Source organism: Carassius gibelio, chromosome B21, assembly GCF_023724105.1.
Source record: "Carassius gibelio isolate Cgi1373 ecotype wild population from Czech Republic chromosome B21, carGib1.2-hapl.c, whole genome shotgun sequence".
In the NCBI taxonomy this organism is placed as follows: domain Eukaryota; kingdom Metazoa; phylum Chordata; class Actinopteri; order Cypriniformes; family Cyprinidae; genus Carassius; species Carassius gibelio.
In genome coordinates, this window is record NC_068416.1 from 26808789 (window position 1) to 26834544 (window position 25756).

At 36.4% G+C, this 25756-nt stretch overlaps 1 protein-coding gene across 2 annotated transcripts; it reads left to right on the forward strand.

Moving 5' to 3' along the window:
- On the forward strand, positions 1-25756 carry onecut2 (one cut homeobox 2). 2 transcript variants are annotated; one of them, XM_052588296.1, is made up of 2 exons: positions 1-1358; positions 18135-18393. In XM_052588296.1, exons 1-2 carry the CDS (start codon positions 256-258, stop codon positions 18241-18243), a joined length of 1212 nt encoding a protein of 403 aa, XP_052444256.1. In that variant the 5' UTR covers positions 1-255; the 3' UTR covers positions 18244-18393. The 2 variants fall into 2 exon arrangements, with proteins under 2 accessions (XP_052444256.1, XP_052444255.1); XM_052588295.1 differs by having other exon boundaries at positions 2-1348; positions 18135-25756.

Genomic DNA, 25756 nt, shown 5'->3' on the forward strand with positions numbered 1-25756 from the left:
CCCACCCCAAACACGTCCAGCTGCCCAAACAGAAGACGCAGGAGGAGTAGAGGACTCGGACATGGGGAGAAATCAGCACTGGCCCGTCTGATAGAGATCGGTGTTTTTATTTATTAAAAAAAGGAGGAAAAGAACCCGAGAGGCCTTTGGAGATAGAGAGAGAGAGAGAGAGAGAGAGGGAGAGGGAAAAAAGAAAAACAATTACGGAGAGAAACACATCCCTGGCACAAAGCTGGAGATAAATCAATGGACTGAATGAAGACTGCCTATAACGCCTATCGATGCCTGGCCAAGGATTTGGATGCGTACGCCATGAACCCAGAGATGACAATGGACATTGGCAGCCTCAGCCATGAGCAGGACTTGATGAGCAGCCACAGCCCCCATCACAACCGCAATCCGGGGGCTGCCTTGCGGATACACCAGGATCTGACCGTGGCGCCGTCGCGCTCCGCGATGGTCTCCAGTATGGCTTCGATTCTGGACGGCGGCGGCGGCGCAGGAGGAGAGTACCGTCCCGAGCTCTCGCTGCCGCTCCATCACGCCATGAGCATGCCCTGCGACACCTCCCCATCCGGGATGAGCGGCACCTACACCACCCTGACCCCTCTGCAGCCCCTGCCGCCGATTTCCACCGTGTCCGACAAATTCCACCATCCGCACCATCACCACCATCACCACCAGCGTTTCTCTGGGAACGTGAGCGGCAGCTTCACCCTCATGCGGGACGAGAGGACTCTACCAGCCATGAACAACCTCTACAGCCCCTACCACAAAGACATGAGCGGGATGGGGCAGAGTTTGTCCCCTCTGGGCAACGGCTTGGGCTCCATCCACAACGCACAGCAGACGCTCCACAACTACGGCGCGCACAGCCACGATAAGATGCTGAGCTCCAACTTCGACGCGCACACTGCCATGCTGGCCAGAAGTGACCAGCACCTCTCCAGAGGCCTCGGTGGCCCCGCGGCGGGCATGATGCCCCACCTCAACGGGATGCACGGGCATCCGGGCCACCCTCAATCCCACGGGCCCGTGTTGGCTTCCAACCGGGACAGACCGCTCTCCTCCTCCTCCTCCGGAGCGCAGGGCTCCAGCTCGGGGCAGCTGGAAGAGATCAACACCAAGGAAGTGGCGCAGCGCATCACGGCCGAGCTCAAGCGCTACAGCATCCCGCAGGCCATCTTCGCGCAGCGGGTGCTGTGCCGCTCGCAGGGCACGCTCTCCGACCTGCTGCGGAACCCCAAACCCTGGAGTAAACTCAAGTCCGGCCGTGAAACGTTTCGCCGCATGTGGAAGTGGTTACAGGAGCCCGAGTTTCAGAGGATGTCGGCCCTTCGGCTTGCAGGTAAGACAAGGTATCTGCTTTTGAACAATTTTTCTGAGGCGATTTTTCGGCTGTGGCACGAGCATTAATGCGTAAAATGTTTAATTGATGCGCAGACGCGCGGCGCTTTTCTTTTATTTCAAACGTCAGAAGTGAAACAATGTATCGCTCCGCTTCCGTTTGTTGTTTTTCCGTCTTTATTTACTTTTGAAATGTTGCAAGTGCATGCTTTGGAAGAGCCGCTTCGGTCTCTCTTCTCTCTCTCTCTCTTTCTCTCTTTCTCTCTCAGTCAAAGAAAGCTTTCAGAGAGGCGCTGAATAGGGATGTGTTGGTAATTACTGGACTGTTATTCCCCTCCTGCCCCTCTACATCAGGCGTGTTGCCCCCTCTAGCGATGGGCGGTGCAGGACCCCTTTTCCTTTGTTCGGGTGAAGAAAAAGCAAGACTTGAATTTCGTAGTTTTGCGTGCGAGGTGTCAGAGACGGTGTCGTGTTGTTGAAGAGCATCCTATCAGTGCATTAAAATAAAAGCTTGGTGCGCATTGATTTTTAATTTGTAGGGTGATGCACAATTATTCACTGAAATAATGGACAGCTCTGATGCCTCATGCATTGTGCAACACAAGTGTGCGAGCCTGTGCATTAACTTCAGCTGAGAAAAATATAAACTGTGCCTCTTTCACTTAAAGAACAATGCATTTGAGTGTCAATAAAAGGTTCAGAGAAGAAGTGTGTGTTCAAGCTGTTAAATCACATACCAAAACAGAAGCATCTTTGTCAAAACATGCCATCATTGACTCTTTGCATATGATGCATTCAGCTAATGAAATACACTGTGAACGGCCACACAAGGCAATTGTTTTTTTCAAGCAAATAAATGCATTTTCTTTTATCAAGAATGCAATTTCGAGCAGAAGTGTGCTTTGAGATGTTGGCGTAGGTGCTTAAATGCTGTTTCCCTGCAGGGCTCTGGTCTCACAGATGGCTTTGGGTTGGGGGGAAGGTATTATGTGATCTGCAGGGGAATTGAAAAGAAGAACAGAGGCTGCAGCGGCTCGATGAATTATTGATAGAAATCTCTGCGTGACCCTCAGCTCAACGCACAAAACGTCACCTTGTCTTGGGTTAAACAGGCAGAGATGTGCAGCTCGGCACCTGCCTTTTGTTCTGCGTTTTAGGGGAGAGAAGAGACACAAATAATGAAGCAAAAATAGGCTGTTAGAGGAGTTGCATGTCATGACATCAGAAATGTCTGACGCAGAGAGAATTGCTGGCCGCTTTGTTTTCATGCTTGAATTCCCTGCATGTAAATGTTGACTCGGAGTTACACTCTTAAAAATAAAGATTTCACAGGGGGTTTTCACAGAGATGCCATAGAAGAACTGTTTTTGGTTCCCCAAAGAACCTTTTCAAATAGTGTGAAGAACATTTTAAAATATTAAAGAACCCTTTTCCACTTTAAAGAACCTGAAATGGAAAGATTCCATTGTTGTAGAGGTACTTCATGGAAACATAATTCCAAAAAAGAACCTTTATTTTTAAATGAAATTTGTAAATGCATGCATATTATTCAGCATAATATAATGCTGACCAGACGATAACTGATTTATACCTAAAAAAAAATAATGGCCTGCAGCAGGGTCTAAAAATCAGAGAACAGGGAATTTTTAGCTATTTAAATATATATATATGTATGTGTGTGTGTGTGTGTGTGTGTGTGTGTGTGTGTATAACTGCAAATAAACACATTTTTGTGAAGGGTATTTTTAGGGGACTAATCGAATGTAAGTAAATGAGAGTCATTGTTCATGTTACATTTTGTACAGACGGTCAGATTTTCTTGCTTTAATTGAAGATGTTGTTTGTTCTTAAATCATGATCTTTAGGTTTTGCACTTTTAGAGTCCAACTTGTCATTAAAGTCAAATGTTGTTTAGAAAAAAAAAAGGATATTTATAATCATACTTGAAGGTACATAGCGATTTAATGACTTATTGGTCTTCTCTAAGCATAGCGGTGCAGGTGCCCGATGTCACAGGAGAAAACAAGCCTGTCTTTGCACTATTAATTTAGTCAAATCAAACATGACGTCTGACTGGACCTCATTCCAGTCACACGGTGCAGGCAATCAGCTATTGAGACGAACCTCGGCCTGTGCCGTCTACCATGGACAAACAACTTTATTAAGTAAATGATCAAAGGGGACAAGCGCTGTTATACGAGTCAGGACAGAGGAGATTGAAAAAGAGCCAGTGCTGGAGAAACTCGGGGTCCCGGCCCGTAAATAAGAGCACTGGAGATGGATAAATATACCTCCAACCCATGCCAGACTGCATTCAGAGAGACGTCTCTACTGATTAGGGCTTCTGCAAATGACTATTTCACTTTCCAAATTGAAGACAGACATGGGGAAGATATGAAATATTAGAAAAACTGAGAGCACTTGCATTTTTGTCATTTAATACATAATTTTTATGTCCAATGTATATTTAACAGAATACCAATTTGCGTGAAAGTTAAAATGAAAAATTTGTTGCATTAGTGCATCAGAGAAATAAAACCTGATGATTATGTTCTCCATCATGAAATCTGACCATCTCTGCACACTCATTTACTGACATTTGATCCTAATATTTCTATGACTCAAGTATTTCTTTATTTTCACCTCATTTGCCTTTTTTTACTATTCAAAACTATTTATTTACTGGTTTGCATGACAAAATCCCAGATTTTCAATTTGGTCTCAAATAATTGGACACCATTGTAAATTATTATTTAATTCAAAAAATGAGGTCTCCAACATTCGGATGTCAGTGTAAATTTGGTTTATTTCCAGATCCCAGCTTTAATTGTGGTTTCAGACTGAACACTACTGTATATCATTATTCATGCATTTGCAAGGAATTTTTTTTTTTTTTGCATTTTCAGTGTGGTCACATTTTAAATATATTTTCAAGTTTGCATGACAAAAATCCCAAATATTTGATGTGGTCTGAGACATTTGGATGCCACTTAAATTCTTATTCATTTACATATCTGCATGAAAAAATTAGGCCTTTTTTAATGTGGTCTTAGACATTTGGGCACTATTGTATATTATATGGTTGACCGATATGTGTTATTTAATGGCAAATGCAATACCGATATCTACAGACGAGGTTAGCCGATAAACGCTGATGTACATGCTAACCGATAATAGTATTTTAAAAGTTTAAACACTATGAAATTAAACATTTTATAGCATAATATGAAATTAGCTATTAAAAATAGCAATTGCATATTTTCAGTTTTGTAGTGCTTAGTAGACTCCAAATGAACTGACCGATATATCGGCAAGTGATTAGTTGGAAAATCGAATTAAAATATGTGTACTGTCACAATGAGGTTGTGTCAGATTTTAATATAAAGTGAAAGCAAAGGCCAATCAGGCATCATGTTGTCAGTGTGTTGTTTTCTGGACTTCTCAAAGGGCAGAGCCAGGCCAGTACTGCTGTTTATTTTCGTCCTGTCGTTCAGTAATGTGTGTGAGTTATGTCACTTTCTCAAACAAATATGTGTTGCTGAACGACGGCGGATCAATGCGGGTAATCTCTTAAAGATTAAAAGGGCATTAATGCTGGCAACAATAACATAAACGTGTGCACCCAGTTCGCATTGATCTGGAACCCGATCCGGACTTGTTCCAGTAAAGCTGACGCTGGAAGAACGTTCCCAGCAAGCCGACTGACTCCGTGCTAAAAAGACTCCTGGTGGGCTATTCTGAGCTCTGCTTGTTTAAAAGGATCATTAAAGCTGATGAAGCCGCCTGGATGAGACGCGAAAATCAACGCATAACCGAGGATAGATGTTTTCCAGAGGATGTTTAATCACTCCGGCTCTGTGTGGAGGAGGCCGGCATTAAAAGGATGCGCCCGGTGACCTTCACACAAAGGCCGGAGTGACGCGCCTCGCGGCTCCAGAGAGGACGGCGTCTGATAATTGTAATGGCTTTGCGGTGCTTTGAGGGACCTTTTAGTGATGAGATTCTCTTCTCAACCCAATAAGTGTGTAACACGGGCCAAGAGAGTGAAATAATCCCGGCAGAAATATGATTGGGCCCGACTGGTTTATCAGATACTCTTGTTATTGTGGTCAAGCTGCTTTTGATTCAGAAAGCAGACTAATCCAATCTCATGGAAGATGTCCTAGCATTATTTTATGAAAAAAAAAAAAACAGCATTGCCTGTTGTATTATTAAGATTATCCAGTAACGCTTTACAATAAGGTTTCATTAGTTAACATCAACTTAATTTCAACATTTACAGATACTTCTAAAACATCTGTGAACTAAACATGAACAAAAAAAAAAATGTTTTATTAACTTCCATTAAAAAAACAGTAACAAATGTTGTTTATTGTAAAGTGTTATTATTGCTTTCTTAAATTGTTTTAGAAATTAAATTTGATTATTTTTAATTAGAACACGTATATATTCCAGAGACTCATTAATATTCTATGGTTTCATGTTTTTATATCTATAATGCATGTATTTTACTCATCTATAGCTCTCTGAAAAGTTAACATATTTTATGTAGTCATGTTGCATCAGTCCAATCATATTCAAGCAGATAAACTCTATAGTGGGGTTTAAAAGTCTGAAAATGCTTCTTAAATGCCTAAATTATTCTACTTTTGTCATTGCAAATGATACCAGTATAGTAATGTTTCATGTAAAGATGAAAATAAGCTTCATTTTATGCCAGAACCGCTTAAAAATGTATTTCTAAAACTGTATTTCTGTATGTTTAAACCCCAGATGTTCACAGTATGGATATCTTCCAGCACAGATAGCGGTAGCAGGTTGTTTGTGAGTTTTGAGGTGAGCTGATGTGTTTATCTCTGTGTCTTGTGATTGGGGGATCACCGTCAGCACCAGTCTGAGCAAAGGGCAAAGTTTTTGGTCTCTCAGCCCCACAAAACGGCCCGTCATGCTGCTGTCAGCAAGCGGACAGCAAGCCAAAACATGTTTTTATGGAGCTTGTCTGTGGGGGATTCATTTGTCTGTCCGTTTTCTTTTTCTTTTGATTTTATTCTTGCGTTCCAGCGGTTTTTATATTAGTGATCCATATATAAATGATGGAAATTGACTTTGTAAAGTTTAGTTCATGTAAAACAGATTATACACCATCATGTCTGTTCATCTCTGATTTGGCTTGGTAAAAAGAATAGGCAACTTTTAACTCCAGCTATGAGGAAAGAGAAAGGTTCATGTTTGCTTTTCTAGAAGCTGATAAGAGCTTACGTAATAAAACATGGCCAGTATTTACACTTAGGTTTTATGTTCTTTTAAATACAACTTTTGTTAGAGGAATAGATAACAAATTCTGGCATCATTTATTCACCTACATGTCATTCAAAACCTGTTTGCTATTATTATTTTTTATTTAGGTTTGCACATTTAGGTTTATGCTTTTGGTAGATCATTGCATTGCATTCCTTGGAAATGAAACCCATGACTGAAATAAATAAATAAAACAAATTGCATTCATTTAATGCAAAAGGAGAAATCCTGCATCTTTTTGCATTTAGTTCATATTTAGCTCCAGAAAGCTATGAAGTACTGTAAAAGCATTCATATGCCATAGTATAGATTAATGGTATGATTCGTGTTTTTGTTATTATTGGAGCTACTAAATAGATAGAGTCAATAAAAAAAATTGTATGGAAATAAGCTGCATGAATATCTATAGGATGGAAAAATCTTTTGGGTTTGGATCTGCATGAAGGCTGGATAAAGGATGACAGAGTTTTCATTTTAGGATGTGATGCAATCAAGATTTGTGTACTTTTAAGACAGGTTGCTTCTTGCCAAAAAAAAAAAAGATACGGATAACAAAAATCCCTATCTGAGTAATCAGTGTTGCTTATTTACCAGTGGCACTTTTGTGCATTTGCAGGCATAGAGTGTGTTTGTGAAGCTGATTGGATCGTTGACTGATGTTGTTGACGAGTGTTACCCCATCAGCATTGTTTCAACACAGCGTCTGTGAACGTTCTGATTGGTTCTGTCAGTGTGCTGATGTTTCTGTCTGGCAACAAACCTTTGAACCGCTGATGTCATCGTTTGAGACCCAGAAGAACTCTGATCTTTTATTCACTTGATCAGAGAACATTAGTTCTGTTCCACATGGAGATGGAGAGATACAGTGACCCTGCACTTGCGTCTCACTTAAGGACACTTCAGGCAAAACCACTGTGTTTGTTTCATGCATTGGTCAAGATTTTGGGCTGTTTTTCTGCCATGAAATGTCTTTCATACAATTGAACAGAAAACCTCCAAAATACACATATTTTTATTACACTTTACCTATCTGCGTCTGTAGATTTCGATTTCAATGCATCTGTTAAAAGTTTTTTCTCAACTTCAGCATAACTTACATGCACCAAACTTAGAAGTTTTATTCCTCTCTATAGTCTGAAGAGTTTTACTGAAGGGTTTGTTTATATATCACTCGCCCTGATTTGTATGACACTTTATTCTTAAAAACATGGTAAAAATCCATATCTTTTAAAGACCTAGCATTTCTTTCTCCACTTCAGCAGTGTTTACTTGCACCAAACTTCTCTCTATTGTCTGAAGAATTTTACTGAAGGTTTTATATATATATATATATATATATATATATATATATATATATAATTTGTTTTGATTTCTATAACATTTTATTCTTAAAAACATTACAGAAACTTTTTTTTTAGAAATTTTTTTCTAATTTTTCAGGGTGATATAAAGAGATATCCAAAATGCCCTCTATAAAAACATTCTTCTTTCATTTATCATCAAAATGAAACAAGAATTTTGCACCTAGCTTCATCTAATGTTCAGATCATTTTTCTGGAATTTCATGAAAATTAGTGCATTTCGAATCACACAAGGCTTCACTTGCATAGTCTTAATTGCACTAATTAATGAACTGGGGAAGTATGTATTTTCTATTTGATAGAACGTTTATCCCATTGCCTTGTTGGAATATCATTGCATTATATATCAAGTGTTGTTGTTGTTGTTGTTTAGAAAGATGCACAAACACACTTTAAAACCAAAAGACTTAACAGTATGATTTGAAATGATAAAACAGTAGTTCTAAAATCAAATCAAATAAAAACACATTTATTGCAGAAAAGATCCTGCAGGATTTCAGAGATATACACATGCTTGGTATCTTCATTAGAAGTGTGATGCATGTGCACAAATACTTTTGGGGGTTACTGTATTTAGTTGTGGCTCAAGCAAGATGATCCACTGCAGAGAACACAAGACTCTCTCTCTCTCTCAGTTTCTCTTTCCATCCCCTCCTCCATCTCTCGGTGAGGTGTCCGGCCTCCACATTAAGGATATCCGCACATGCACAGAATGACACAGCTAAGTGCAAGACTACAGCATAATGCATTTAGCAAGTCCTCTCGCTCTAACACACACACACACACACACACACAAGCCATGCACTTCCAGAAGAGCGTATGCTTAGAAAACGGTTGATGTTGAGATCGGAAGCATTTGATCGCCCGGCGTTCGCACGAGATCACACAACTGTGAGAGTACGAAACACTAGCCGAATTAAAAAAAAAGAGGAATTTTCTCTCATCTGTTATGGGAAGGTTTCAGCGAACAAGTGAAAACATCATTACTGATCGTGTTTTGTGGCGAAATATTGATCTGTCACCCACCACCCCCCACTCCCCGGCTCTCATTCCCTCCATTTCTTTGTGTATGTCTTTTTCTCCCTCATGTAAATCTGGTGACTGTGACTAGACATTTAGAGATTCGGTAAATGCCATTAGAGTTGCTTTAGCAAACAAATAGAACATTTTACAGCCTAATTCAATACATTTTGTGAAATTATTGTAAAATAAGTGTTTCAATTCACCATTTTTGTTTTAATCTCTCTGGATATCTGCACCCATTTGGGCAGATTTGATTCTCCTTGCATTGAAATCATGCAAAGCATCAGATCTCAGGGTTTTCAGAAACTGGCTTCAGCTGCATCCGCATGTATAATTCAGTGGTGATCAGACAGCAGTTTGTTTTTGTGAAGTCATGGACATAATGTACCGAGAGTAAAACCACTCCGTCTGATGTGAAGACTGCAGTCGACGTCAAATTCACCTTAATGCATGTTCCTGGTTTTATAGTCAATGATTCATTAGTGCATCTTATTGCAGTAAAATCTAATGTTTTTACTCTAACTCTGAAAAGACTTTCCTCATCCGCTGACGTCATGTAGGCCGTATGGGCTGTCGATTCATGTTAATGTGCGTGGCCTTTTGTTTTTGTTGCAATGTGGCACTGATTTTAGATTATTTAAGTTAATATAATTACATTTGAAGGTAAAAAAAAATCCTTCAGGAATGATAATGGAATTTGGAACCAGTCCTTAGAAAAATTCACAAATATATATATATATATATATATATATATATATATATGTTTTATTAAAAATGTTTTTCGGCTGATGCCAATAGCCTTAATATGGCACATATCAGCTAATATGTTAATATATTTTCTAACACAATTTGTTTATTGCACATAAGAATCCTCAGAGAATCCATAAAGCATTAAATATGATCCTAAAATGAAAATCATGTTTTTATTCTAATTAATTTGTTATCTGAATTTCTGAAGATCTAGAGAATCGTAGACACTATATATATATATATATATATATATATAGGTAACACTTTAGAATAGGTGACACTTGTTAACTATTAACTACGACATTTCTCTCAATAAATTCTTAATTTGCTGCTTATTAATAGTTAGTAAGGTAGTTGTTAGGTATTGGGTAAGATTTGGGATATAGAATAAGGTATAAGGTAATAATAATTAGCATTAATACATGGCAAATAAACTAGTAATGTGCATGCTAATAAGCAACGGAAAGGTGTTACCTATTCTAAAGTGTTACCTATATTTTTTTAGTTTTTTATAAATATTTAATTATTATTATACATATTCCATTAGCAATCCTTTGCACAGTTATAGTCTATTTATCATTGTTTTTTTTAATTTACATGCATTTTGCTTGATATTTTTCAGAACAGACAGAATTTTGTCCCAAATTTCAGTTCATCCAGTTGAATGGAAAATAATTTTAGTACATTCTTATTTGATTTATGTTGTAGTATTTCAAAGAAATTCCATTATCCATCAGTAGCATGCTTTTAGGATTTGTTACACTACAAATGAAATGAAATCAGATTTCTTACAGGTTTCAGTATATATAGGCTGATGAAACAGGCTAGTCTTTGGGTTCTTCATTAATTACTGAAGGTGTAAGCTGATACTCAAGACAGGCCAGAACTGATCGATCTCATACGGGCATCTCACAGTGCGTTCAGATCCCAGTGAACGACGGCGCTGTGGTTAGGACCGTTCCACTGGACGTTTCCTCTCACACACATTGATTTACATTTGCCAGCGAGCAAAGATAAACCAGCGGTGTGAGAGCAGCTCTTACCCGTTTGATGAAAGGCCATGGAAACCTGAGGTATTGATCGGATTGATTGAACTCTACCCCTTTTAGAAAAGCCCAAAGTTGACACCCCTCTCCCACCACGGAAATGGTAAATCCCTTTGAATAATATAATTGCTTTTTTGATCGCACTGTAAGTGCCATGAGAGCCCGTCCTGATGGAGTCAGTGTTGCGTGTTGACGGCTGAGATTGCGTCTCCGTGTGTGTGTGTGTGTGATCATTTCGGCCACAGTAAGCAGAATACCAAATGATGACGGGGAAATTCACTACTCTACAAAAGCAGCAGTCTGGAGCTTTTATCCAGAGCAGCACTGAACAGAAAGCCATCAGAGCCTCATAAAGAAAGCTGGCTTTAGGAAGTAAACATTGATCCTTTATTTTACTACAGAGAACAAAAGGAAAAAGTACAGATGCCTCGTGCACAACAAAGACAGCTGACCCGAGTGTTCTGAAAACGTTACATTTGAATGTTTAAAAATGGTCAGTTTTTTAAATGATTAAAAAAAGAATTCTTGGTTATGCGAAAGTTCCAATTTTTATTCGAAACTTGATGGAAATGTTACATTTGAATGTTCTCCAAACTTCCTGAAACATATAGTTACATTTAAAAAATGTCAGTTGAACATCCAAAAAAAAACTTTAAAAACATTCTTCGAAAGCTTTTTCATTCTATGAATATTTTGTGGTTACATTTTGAGAAAATGATTCTTATTTTCATTATGTATTATATGAAAATGTTTTTCTAAATGTTCTCTGAACATTCAAAACATCTCTTTTGAACAGATGTTGAGGGGGGCGTTGAGGGCACATTCAATTTGAACTATTTGCAAACATTATGGGATTAATTAAATGTTAGTTGAACAACCACTTAAAAGCTTTCACATTTTTTACAAAGTTTACATTTTGAGAGAATTGTTAAATATTTTCTAAGAATGTTTTACATAAAGTTACTAAAAGGTTATTTCTGAATGTTTTTTGAAAGTTTAATGTTTTTCTTGGTTATGCAAATGTTGAGGGAACATTCGATTTTAATATTTTGTAATATTATGGAAATGTTACTTTTGAATATTCTCTGAACATTTAGTTACATTTTTTAAATATTAGTCAAACATCCAACTGAAACATTAATTTTTTTTTTCTGATGTTCTGAGAATGCTTTGCTAATGCTCCTGTTAAGTAATGATTTTTTTCCCTGAATGTTCTCCTAACATTAAAAACATAAAAAAATATAATAATTGGTTATGCATTGAGGGAATATTTCAGATCATTATTTTGCTAACATAATGGGAACATTACTTTTGAATGTTCTCCTAACGTTACATAAACATTGCATTTGTTTCTTTAAAAATATCTTCAGAAAAGTATTAAATATGTTCTAAGTATGTATTGCTGACATTCCCATTAAGTTCTGGAAACATTATTTCTGAATATTCTACAAAAGCTACAGCTATAGCTACATTTTCAAAAATGTCAGTTAAACATCCAACTGAAATGTTTCAAAAAATAACAATAAATAGTGCTTTAGTGCTAAATTTTGATAACATTACTTTACTAATATTACTGGAGGAACGTTTGCTTATAACTTTGAGAGAACCTTTCTAGAACGTTCCCTGTTAGCTGGGGAAAATATTCCCTGAATTCAACTGAATTAATTTCTAAAAATGAAAAGCACTGGGACTTTACTTGAAGGGAATGCTTATGGATTTTTTTCCATCATAATCTGAAACAAGTCCTGAAGGATAGAAATCCTATATTAATTAGAGAATCATTTGACTGCTAATAGAATCTTGTATCATTATCCTAAAGCATCCCAAGCCTAAATAGTATTTTATGGAAGAAAAGGGTTTAGTTTATCCAGTCGGATCTTATTTGCTTATAGGATTCTTATTGATCCCATTGTTACAAATGATGTATTCCAATTCCTCAAATCCTGGATGTATTCCTTCAGGATTTTCCTGACTACATTCCAATCTTCCATTCCGAAATTGCTTTCTATGCATGAGAATAAACGTGTATTAATCCTGCAGTTAGTGTGAATTTGGGCCTAGTAATGGTGTCTAACCGGCAGAAACGATGGCACACCTTCATTTTTCATGCTTAAGACCCTGTAACTAAACTCAGAGCTTCAAACAAGCGCACGTTTAGCATGGGGTCCGGCTGATGTTTCATCAGTAATGGAGGCTTCCAGTGGAATGGCGCTCACTGCTCGTGTTACTGCGGCTCTGATGGATGAACAGCACCATCTACTGCTGACCACAACACTGGACTCAAAGGATTTCAACACATCACACATCTTAATGATATGCATCTGTGATTGTCCAGATGATGATGTGCTTCTGTGGCAATTTATCATTCAATTTAAATGCATAACAAATTAATTAGTCTGAATTGTAATAAGTCATCTGTGGCAGTATTGCATCTGGTCTTATTAGATGTTTGCATTTTTTGATGAACATGTGAGTGGTGCCAGTCTTAAGTCTCTGGGGGATATTTGTAGCAATATCCAAAAATACATTGTATGGGTCAAAATTATCTAGTTTTCTTTAATGCCAAAAATCATTAGGATATTAAGTAAAGATCATGTTCCATGAAGATGTATTGTACATTTTCTAATGTAAATATATGCAAACCTAATTTTTGATTTGTAACATGCATAGTTAATACTGTAATACTATACTGTATATTAAATATTGGCTAATTTAATTTTCTGAAACATTTCAGTTGGACATTTATTAAATGCTTTTTAAATGTTATGACTATTTGTTTTCAGAGAACATTTGTTTAAAGTTCTTTAAGTTCTTTAATAACATTTATTCATTGTTCACTGAACATATTTTATGAAGTGTTTTAGTCGAACACTCATGTAACATTTTTTAGTTGTTACTTGTTTCAGAACATTGAAAGTAACATTTGTTTTTTAATAATGTTATTTATACATTGTTTACAGAATGTTTATTCCTGAAATGTTTTATTTGGACATTTATCTAATGTATTTTTTTTTACATTATTACTTTTTGTAAAAATTACAAACCTTATAGTAACATTAATAGAACGTTCATTCAAAGTTGTCTGTCTTTAATAACATTATTTAGAACGTTTAGAAAACATTCTAATGTAACGTTTTTGTAATGTTTCCAAATGATAAAATAGAATGTTCCCTAAATGTTTCCAAACTAAATTTTTTAAAACCAGATGTTTTAAATGTTCAAAGAACATAATGTTTTCATAATTTAATAATAATAAATGTTGGCGAAATGTTCTTAAATATATTATATGTTCTTAGAAATAACATATGACAGACGGTCTAAACTCCTTATTATATATATATTTTTTTGTAAAATTTCCCTAAAAAAATACTCACTTATGCGTGTTTGTGGATATGTGTAAAACATTTTTTGGGAATTTTTTAAGTTATGAAAACATTATGTCCTTTGAACATTCAAAACATCAGTTTTTTTAATGTTGTTTGGAAACATTAAGGGAACATTCCATTTGAAATCAATCAACAGAAATGTTACATTTGAATGTTCTCTGAATGTTCTAAATAATATATTTAGAATTTGTATGTAAAAATATAGATTTTTAATTGAGTTTAGTCTATCAGTGTATATATAGGATGATGAACTATGAAAGTTTGTGCAAATCATTCCAAATATTCTGGACTTGAATGGGTTAATGGAAGTTGAGGATAAAGCGCTGAATGTCTTTCGGAGTTTCAGATCCCTGAACACTCACTTCTGTGTTTCTGCGGCCATTGTTTCGGCATCAATTATACATGCAAAGTGTGGAAATACTGCTGTGCATTTGTCTTTATCAAATATTTAGTTTAAGCGCGCTGTGATAGGGGCCGCGAGGGCTTTGTCGTTTTTACACACGCAAGTCTCTACGACGTCTGTCTGCAGAGCTCAGCAACTTCTTCTGCCTGAGAGCAAGACCTGCGCTTTCTCACACTCTTTACACTTGGCCTGCTGCCGCCTTCATTTATGACAAATGGGTCTGTGCTGCGTGTGTGTGTGTGTGTGTGTGTGTGTGTGTGAAAGAGAAAGCAAGTCTGGTAATGAGGGTGTGAATGCAGCAGAAATGAAAACACACACACACACACACACACACACACACACACACTGTGTAAAACCACACTGGCATGTGTCCGCCTTTATTTACACCGTCGTTTCCTCTTACATAATAGTTTTGTACTCAATTGAGCTCTTAACCTGATTTCTATTGATCTGGCCCAGGCTCAGTTTTGCATACTTAATTCAGAGAAGTAATCAAATCAAATCTTCACACACACACAAACACACACACACACATGTTGTTTGCAGATGAAAATATGTTTTAGTTTATTATTAGTGCTGTTGATTTGCATTTTTGAGTTGTTGCATGTGATTCTTCAGTGCAGATTTGTGGCAGAAGTGATATGACTTTAGTTCATTCAGGATTCAGGATTTTCATTCATCTTAAGATTTTCATTCATCTTAAGATGTAAATTTAAATAATTTCATAGATATTACATTTATATATATATATATATATATATATATATATATATATATATATATATATATATATATATATAAAATATATATGCAAAATATTATAATAAAAATAATATTAAAAAATTAGATTTTATGGATTGAAAATAATTTAATTTTTTATTAATTAATTAATTAATAATTTAATAATTTTATTTATAATTTATAATAAATATTATTAAAAATGTAAATCCAAATACTAAAATTAAGCACTAAAATCAGTTTAATAGCTTTTATTATATACTGACAACCACTAAAATAAATAGATAAATTCAAAAGAAAAAGAAAAAGAGAAGGAACAGCTTTTATGAATGTATTAATATTTAGAAACAGCATCATGGTAACACTCACAACCCTAAAATAATGCAATCAACATTTAACAAAACAAGATGTAAAATAAAACTCTAGTGTACATAGAAGATTATAAACAAAACTAAAAAGAAAAGTAATTATGAAAAAATACCACACAGGAAATTTCTGATTTTTCACTGTAAATTATAAAAATATTTTATAGTACAATAGCATGAAATGTCCATTAGATTATATGCTCTTTTACTAACTGTTGGTTTACCTCCTTTTAGAGATGTATTAAATTCATTCACATGCGATAAAGACTTTAGTTTGACTGTAAAATAAAAATATTTGTCTTTTTAAAGGACAGATGTTACACATAAGTCATGTTTTAATTGCCAGACGGTTTGTGCATTTACCATCGAGTCTGTCTGAAATGAAACACTTACAATTATTGTGCACTATATACTGTTTATTATTTATAGAAACAGCATGTGAAACTTTATGCAATAAGAGATGAATGCATGATTAGTATGCCTTTGTTATCTCAGAAATCTGTCAGAAATTTAACTGTCTAATTCAAGGAAGATATTTCTGGTTCATTTGTTGTTTTTAATGCATCAGTCTATTTTATTGTATTTTATTTTATTGACTTACATTTTAATTCAGTTTTGTGTATATATATTAAAAAAAAAAAATAACAATCTAATTAAATATACATCAAGGAAGAGATTTTTATTTTATTTAATTTTTAATTGGTGCAATCATTTCTGTTCGTCAGACATTAAAATTGAGCCCAAACAAACAATAACTGCAGAACAACAGATGAATAACAGAATAATGCATGTTTGTTCTCATATCTTGAGAGCTGATGAAAAATATAAAGCAACTGCATTAGAATTTAGTTAAAATATATCCTGAAGGAATAAGTACAGGATTCAAGGAAATGCAAATGCAAGATAAACTGAATGGATATGTTTTATGTGCTTTCGTAAACTGTACATTTTGCCAAATGTTGCTGGTCATTCATATCAATTAAGTTTTTACATTCTGCAGAAAGAGTGCTAGTACTGTGTGTAATGCCTCTCCTCTCTCTCTGTATATATATATATATCTGTGGTGTTTGTTGTTGATTTGCTGGTGCTGTCGGTGTAGATCAGACTAGTTCTTGCTCTGGTTTATCTGGTAATTATCAGGTGATCATGTGTTTTTGGTCTCTGGAGTCTATCGTGATAAAAGACCCTAAAAATAAAGCCAGCAGCTCCAGGTGAACAGGAGTGAATTACTGTGGGAATCGTGGTGGTCGCAGAAGCAATTACCTGGAGAGGATCTTTAGCTTCCTCAAATCATCTACAGCTTTCCCGTGAGACGCACTGATCACAGAGCAGATGTTAGAGATGTTTCTGAACCAGAAGCTGCTAAAACACATCTCAGGAGGTTTGCTCTAATGCAGTGTCGGTCTTACACTTTACTGCAAACTAAACTAAAACTGTGTATTTGAAATTTGAAATATTTGGGAAAATCTTTGAAATAAAAATAAGTTAGGAACAAACATTGCTATAACAAAAACTAATTAAAGCTAGATATAATTAACAAATGCACATACTAATACTAATACTGAAAAAAATTAAACAAATATTAAATAATAAAAAAAAAATAATAATTTTAAAAATAAAACAATTAACACAAATTACAAAAACTGAAATAAAAACTAAATTAAAACAGATAAAAATAAATTAAAGGTTACTATAAATACAAAAAAAAAAGAAATAAAATACAAAAAAAAAAATTTTTTTTGCATACCGTTACTAAAAATTATATAAAATTACATTTAAGATATAAATCATAATAAATAAACAAGTTACAAAAGCACATACAACAATTACTCTGCCTAAAACAAAATAAAAATAAAATAATATTTGAAATAAAATATCTTTTAAAAACAAAAACTAACAAAAATGAAAAAAGCACATAAAAAAATTACTAGAATTAAAACTAAAATGTAAATTAAAGCTAAAACAACAATAAAATAAAAACAACAAAAGCACATTAAAAAACAAATTCTAAAACTTAAAATGTAGAAAATAAATGCTATTTCAAAATGTTAATAAATACTATAATTACACTAAGGTTGCAAAAAGGTGGAACATTTCTAGTACATTTGGGAAACTTTCCAGGAATTTTTTGGAATATTCCAGGGGATTTTTGCAAAGTTTCCACTTCTTTGCAAACTTAAATAACACTGATGTTGCTAATCAGGAATAACACGGTCTAATTGTCCCTTCTGTCACTCTTTTGCTATTTTCTCTTTTTACTGTATGTAATTCTAATCTGATAATCCGAAGGTTGTAGGTTCGAACCCTGCATGAACTGTTTAAGTGTTTGCTAAATGCATGAACATAAGTGTGACTGATTCTAACGTGTTTCTTCTCTCTCTTTTGTGTCTCCTTTCCAACAAACGAAACCCCCGAAGCGTGCAAAAGAAAAGAGCAAGACCCGAGCAAAGACAGGAGCAATACACCAAAGAAATCGCGGCTGGTTTTCACAGACCTGCAGCGGCGAACGCTTCTGGCCATCTTTAAGGAGAACAAGCGTCCGTCCAAAGAGATGCAGCTGACCATCTCGCAGCAGCTGGGTCTGGAACTGAACACTGTCAGCAACTTCTTCATGAACGCCCGCAGACGCAGCCTGGACAAATGGCTGGACGAGGGGGGTCTGGGCAACACGTCGTCCACCTCCAGCACTTGTACCAAAGCGTGATCAGGTGACGGTCAGTTTTTTAAGAGGAGAAAATCATTCCGAAGGGCAACGAGAGGAGAGAAGCTGCTTACCGGCTCGAAACACACCGATCTGTTCATCCAAAGAGCTAAACGCTGAAGAGAAACCAAAGGGTCTGCATTCAACATCTACATTCATTTCCAGAAGTGTGTGTGTGTGTGTGTGTGTGTGTGTGTGAGGAGAGATACTTTCAACTATAAGGATGAATCTCACAAAAACACATCCAGGTCGCATTTAATGCAATTTAATACACTCGTTTTCAAGTACAAATAATATTTACTTGAGAAACAAAACATATTAAGCTATTAAAATTTCAGATTTGCTTTAAAAAAAAACAAAATTGCCAATGTGGCCAGAAAACAAACTGAATTCGAATTGAAAACAATTATATATAAATATACAAAGGTATTATATTTATATGCAATGATATTTATTATTTTACGCAAAATAATATGTTGTTTTCCTTCTCAAACAAATATTTTAAATATTTAAAAACAAAAAATAGCTTTTTTTTGCAGTGTAATTGCAAACAGGCTTTTTAAACAAGAACAACAACATGAATAATATTAATAATAACATTAATAATATTACATAAATAATATTAGTATTGATGAGAATAATAACAATTGCCACAAATTCCTATTGTCGATTATTTCTCCTATTATTGTTACTGTAATACGGTCATTTCTATTACAGTAATCCGATTTTTTTTTTTTGCATTATGGTAATGCATTTTAATTCAAACGAAATATTAATGCATTTTGGAGTGAAACATGACTTGCATGTTATTCTTTGTGAGATTCACCAATTGCATAACCACACAGCTTTAAGATGGCATCGGGTCGCAGGTTTTTTCAACTGTGCGTTAGAAAAAACCCCGTCAGAAGCACAAAGCACAACACACGTGAAGGACACGCCGACCGCAGATCTCTCACACCGTTATATTGGCCGGCCGGGTTTGTGAGCACAATCCTGAAGCACATTAAATTTGCAATAGAACAGGGGCTGGACCACACCGATTGTTCTTCTATGGTTAAAAAACAACTCAGGATGATAAGACCGAAGAACAAGCATCTCACGAGCTCAACACACTCAATGAATTACATTGCAAAACACACACACACACATGCACATCGCTGTTTGCTGTCATGACTGTAACCGTATTAAGCTAAGAAACCAAACACAAGTGAACTGGCATTGGTGATCAGGGCCTTTACAAGAGTTTAAGAGGACAATCTCCACACCAGTGCCAGCCAGTTTAGCTTTCCCAAAGTGTGCATGACTCCTTCCCTCGTAGTTTCCTAGCTCACTCATCTCAAATTCCATCCCTCGTCCTCATTTATTATTGAACCGACGAACAAACAGAGCCGGTAAGCAGTTCTCTCCCGGGTTACGCTTGGATCACTCAAAACGGACACTGAAGACTTTTTCTATTTATTGACAAATCGACACCAAAGAAACTTTTTCTGCACCTAACTGTTCTGCAAACGAATATGTTCAAAGGAAAAACAACAAAAAAAAAAACAACAACAAAAAAACAAAAACAAAAAAAACATGACTGTGACAAAGCGGGAACGCCGAGCCGTCGTCTTTGTTGCGCTCGGATCGGTGGAGACTTTGGAAGCAGAATGGGATCGGAAGGGTTTTCGAATGCGACGGAGCTGTTCCCACGGCAAACGGAGGATGATGCGTCTCTCAAAATGTGTGCCTATGCAGTTTTTTCAACCAAAATGGAAAGAACAACGAAAACCTCATCAGCTACAATACCAAAGATTCAGAGTTACTCCCGCCGCAATTCCCTTCAGTTTCCCGTCCCGCCTGTTCAGGCGCATTGGCGCGGCACAGAGGGGATCGCAGCGGCTCTCCTCTCCAAACATGGGACGTCTAGGGTTCAGCGTTTGGCTCATTTCATCCATTTTGCAGCTAAAACTAAAGGTGTAACTCAGCCTGATGGGCATACCAAAGATAAACGCCTTTAAGCACATGCAACCTCACTCTTTCCCATTTTCCCAAGCTGAACGACTCATTATGTTATCGTTTTGCACTCACATCCCATCATAGTCCAAAGATGGATCAGTTCCACCAATCCAGACGTCATCCATCCATCATTTCCCAACATATGCACGCTCGTTTCCAAGCGTTGAATCCCAAGTCCCTCGTTTGAGAGAGCCGCTGCAGCCGGTTCCATCACTTGCTATATTCCAACTAAAAAGCCAATAATCTGCCAAAAACGCTCACTTAATCTGTAGAGAGGAAACTGCAGACTGTAGGTCGAATAGCTTTATCCTTTAGCTTTCTCTCTTTAAAAGCTTCTAGTCCAAAGATTCTCCAACGCCAGTTGGTTGGAGCTTCATCTGCTCTTCACGACAGTCAGGTCTTTAGCAACACGGGCCAAAGAGCTTTCCTTTGCTTGTCTTAGTACTTATATTTTGCCAATGCCTCTGTACAATGTCTTACCCAGGATTTGCAATATGTGATTTTATTTATGTAATTTATATTTGTTATGATTGAACTTAATTTAAATTAACCAAAACCTCCCCTTTTATCCTGATTACTAGCTTGCCAAAGTTTACATTTACTTCTTTTGCATGTTGGACACCATCAGACGTATTTATTTATGACTAGTATGCATAGGTTATTTTTTTGGTTTCTTAATTATTTAATGCTATTTAATTAGATGTAATTGACTATTTAAGACTACTAGTGCATCAAAGATGCAGTGCTCCTCTTAATTTATTAGTTAGCTTTACTTTAAAAAGCAACACAAAGGGTGTATTTAATTTTTCTTAGAAAGATAATTCTGGAAATGTGTTAGCGATCAGGTTTTAGTTGTAATTTATGTGTATGGAAATTGTTTAGGTTTTGTCTGTCCTTTTTTATTTTCGAATGAAAACAATCTGTCTGAAGGGGCATTTGCGATCGATTTACACTGTTGTGTCGAAGGACGAGCAGCGAATTTCAGCCGGATGGTATACGGAGCCACACGTTAACGGAGATCAACGCAGAACTCACCAAAGATAAATCCCACGGATGCTGAGAGGCCGTTTGTTCATTGCTTCACTCGTAGAAGGACGTAGAGGAATCCCTTAAAAAAACTAGAAAAAGCTGCTTCCAAGACTGACTTGTGTGTGTGTATAAAAGTCTTTCTATCTCTATAGTGAGAACCACAGAGGCTACCTCACTGAATTTTCCATTTGTAATTTTAATCGTGTTGATGAAACCAAAGATACCAAAGATTTCTTTTTCTCGAGTACGGTCTGCGCTTGACGCCATGCTTTGGATATTTTGATAATGCCACTCTCTCTGTTTCCTCTTCTTCCTCTTTCAGACACGAGTCCCTCCTCTCCTCGGAAAAATAAGTGCAATGGAGCGGATGGCACTCGTGTCGAGCTGTACATTTTAGTGCTGTGTGCTTCTGATCGCCTCTTACCGGTCAGAATGTAAAAGACCGTGATGCAAAAACCAACCCACTAACAAACACCCATCCTGCACAGAAACATGAACGTTATCCCATATTCTTTAATCAAACAGAAATTTGTAGTTTTGATGGTTTGTTCTAGTCAAAGTAACTCTAATGCCGAATTTACACTGCAAAGGTGGCACATAAGCGCCTCTGAAGTGGCATTCAGGTGACTTTACACAGATTGTTTAATGCTGCTTAGAAGTGGCATAAATGCATTTATGCATTTAAGCAGAAATTACATCTGGCTTTTTTGCAACAAATTTAAAGCAGGCTTAGAGAAGCCTTAACTTCACATGATGCATGCACTGGGCTTAATACTGCAAGTTTACAATGAAAAAGTGGCTCAGAAGTGCCTCTGAAATGGCATTTAGGTGTTTATACACAGCCTGTTTAATGCTGCTCAGAGGTAGCATAAATGCATTTACATGGCAATTGCTACTATATACAGGCATAATTTAGCCTGTCTTTTATGCAACATTAGGTTTTAAACTAAATTTTAAGCAGGCTTGGAGCAGCCTTAACTCAGCTGGCTTTACACTGACTGTTTAATGCTGCTTAGAGCAGGCATAAATGTTTATAGTTGTCTTCACAGACTCTTTGATGCTAGTCAAAAGTGGCATAAATGCATTAATTTCATATGCTGCATTGCATTTTGTAGAGATTTCCAACTGCCTACAATTATGGCATCTTTACACAGCTGAGATAGCAAGTGGAACTGTATAAAGGTATAATTTATCCTGGTTTTTATGCAGCATTGAGCAGCCTTAACTCAGCTGTATTTAAACAGACTGTTTAATGCTGCGAAGAGGAGGCATAAATGCATTTACACAGCAATTTCAACTGTATACAGGTATAATTTAGTCTGTTTTTATGCTGCATTGCGTCTTTAAATTTTAAGCAGGCTTAAAGCAGCCTTAACTCAGCTGTGTAAAAACCAGCACATCAAAAGCTGCTGTACAATGTATGCACTTAGCATTAATAAAATTTATTATAAAAAATAATACAATTTACATCGCAAATGTGGCACAGAAGGCCTGTGAAGTGACATTTATAGTTGTCTTCACAGACTTAAATGCATTTTTGTCACAAGCTGCATTGCATTTTGTAGAGATTTCCAACTGCCTACAATTATGGCATCTTTACACAGCTGAGTTAAGGCGGCTTTATGCCTGCTCGGAAATTCAGTGATGCTGCATTAAAGCCAGACTTAGACTTAATATCAAATATATAGTTGCAATTGCTGTGTGAATGCATTTATGCCACTTTTAAGCAGTATTAAACAGTTTGTGTAAAGAGGCCTAAATGCCACTTCAGAAGCGCTTCTGTGCCACCTTTACAGTGTAAATTTGGCATGAAAGAAATGTGGTGTAGAAACAATTTCTTACAGAGAAATTGCAGTTAAAAAGAAACTAGAAACAAGTAAATTTTAAAACTGAAAGATTTAATTTAAAACATTACATTTTTTTACAGCATTTTGAAGTGCAATAAAATGCCAATTTGGACATTGCCACACCTCCACAATTTTCATATAGATTATGATGATAAACATGAACTTTTAAGCAAATAAAATACATAAATTAGTCAAAGTTATTTCATCACATGAAGATAAAACCCGTTTAGCAAACCTCAAGTAAAAATACACCCAGTATTTAGTGTTTTCTTTCTCAAAAATCCATTCTGGCAAAAATAATGTTGGTGTTTCTGTGCACGACGAACTCTAAAACCAAAGACTAAATCGAATCATCTCATAGCAGACCGAAGGGACTGGGTAGGGACGACTTTCAGGAAAACGTGGCTAAATACGCACCACAAACGGCAGATGGGATGGTATTGATCCGTTCTGCTGCAGGTCGTACATCATTCCGTCCTGTTGCAAAACTAACACATTTACTTGTAAAAACAGCATCTGTTAACAGGGACGCAAGCGTGTCCCGCATCGATCGTAAGGTCATTAGGTCAATATTCTTAGCGGTGAGTCCGTGTTTATGACGTGGATGGAATCTGATCATTGCATCGATTAAACCAAAACAGATTCTCGTCGGTTTCCATCCCAAAGTGATATTTGTTTCCACCCCGACAAAGACGTAGAGAGCGCTTTAGTTGCAAAGTATGAGATATTGTTGGATGAGTGCCTTGCTTGAACCAAAGCGAAGTTTGACCTCTCTGTTTCTTCTTCTGTTAGTACCTCAGCGACAGGAAAAAACCTGCGAGACGCGGTTTTCATACAGCTTTGCAATGCAATCCTGCAGAGAACAAAAGACTAACTATACCAAAGGCTTTCTAGACTTGACTTTTTCTTTCTTTTGAATGGTTGCAAAGCTTTAAATAAGAAAGAAACCCCTGAGGCATGTCGAGGGCGCAGACCGTGCTTTTCTTACCAAATTTTTCTCGGATATACCTCATAGAAGATAGTGTTAGGGTATTGTTATTATAGCGTATGTATTAAATTATTCACTTACTCTTATTTTTTAGTAACTGTGACTTAAGACAAACCAAGAAAAAAAAGCTTTATACATCTTAAGTTGTGTTTTTTTTTTTTTTTTTTGTAATAGCTGAGGTTCGCTTACCAAAAAAGAAAAAAAGAAAAGAAAAAAAACACAATGCTTGTCTTTTTCTCTCTTGTTATTGTGACAACTTTCACATATGTTTTGTGGTGCAACTTTTTTTTTGTTTTCTCCATGACTTTATATTTGTGAAGGGTGGCTCATATTTTTAACAAGGATGTTATTTTTGGATCGGGAATTGGTTTGTTGCTAGAATGAGCCTCTAGTTTTTTTAGTCGTTGTACAGCTTCGCTTTCATTCACACCATACATTTCTCCTTCGATTCTTCGTTGCATGTGAAAACAGCATTGCAGCGTCATTCAATGCCGCAGCCTTGATTTATGCATGAATATCTCTACTGCTTTAGCTAGCGTGTCATGCATTGTCGTCAATAGCTTCAGAGTTTGGATCCGTCTTGTTTTGTTTTAACTGAGCCTCGTTTTTTGCATGTCGGCCTGATTGGATGTCTATCGAAACAGCGTGCACTTGATCAGGAATGCGTTTCCCAAACTAAGTTAGCAACTTTGTTGGTTGCAATGCAATTTCCCATTGCCAACCAACTACGTTGCTAACAGGTTAGCATCTATGGTTTTGGGAAACGCACCCCAGTTCGGACGAATTGTTCTGATCGAGTGCACCGTGACTGTTAATCTTCCATTCTCACAAACAGAAACCGATCATCTATATCGAACAGGGACATAATACAATGTTTGTTTGAACACCAAATTTGACTCCAAAATTGGATTTTTTAGCGAATCGTTATGCTCTAAATACATCTACAACACCAATCCTATCCAAAAATACAACAACTAAACATGCAATGTCCTCAAATACAGTTAAAATGTACCAGACAATCTACTTCTTATGTAAAAAACCCTTTGAGTCACAGGCGTTTCAGGAGTTGTTTAACTGAGTATTGGCGTCTTGTGTTGTCCAAAGATCACGTATGTAACTGGATGTATGTAACGATGGATGTAACGTTGAACCGCTCGTCGAACACGACCGCGGTGTATTATGGACTGTATTCCAAAGATCTGCTGTTTTGATTCGAATTGGAATTATTTTCTTTTCCATCGTCTTTGTTCATTTGTTGGTTTGTTGAATCATGTAAAAATTGATTTTTGTTGTTGGAAATCATGAGAGAAAATTGATCAAATTTTAGTTTTGCATTCACGATCAACGTCTTTGAAACATTCAAAGTTCATGTTCTTCCACAAAAAAATTTTGACCATAAATAAAGAGAACAAGTGATTTTATTTCGAAACCATGTTTCATCAATCACAATAAAACCTGTCTTGTGATGTACATTGA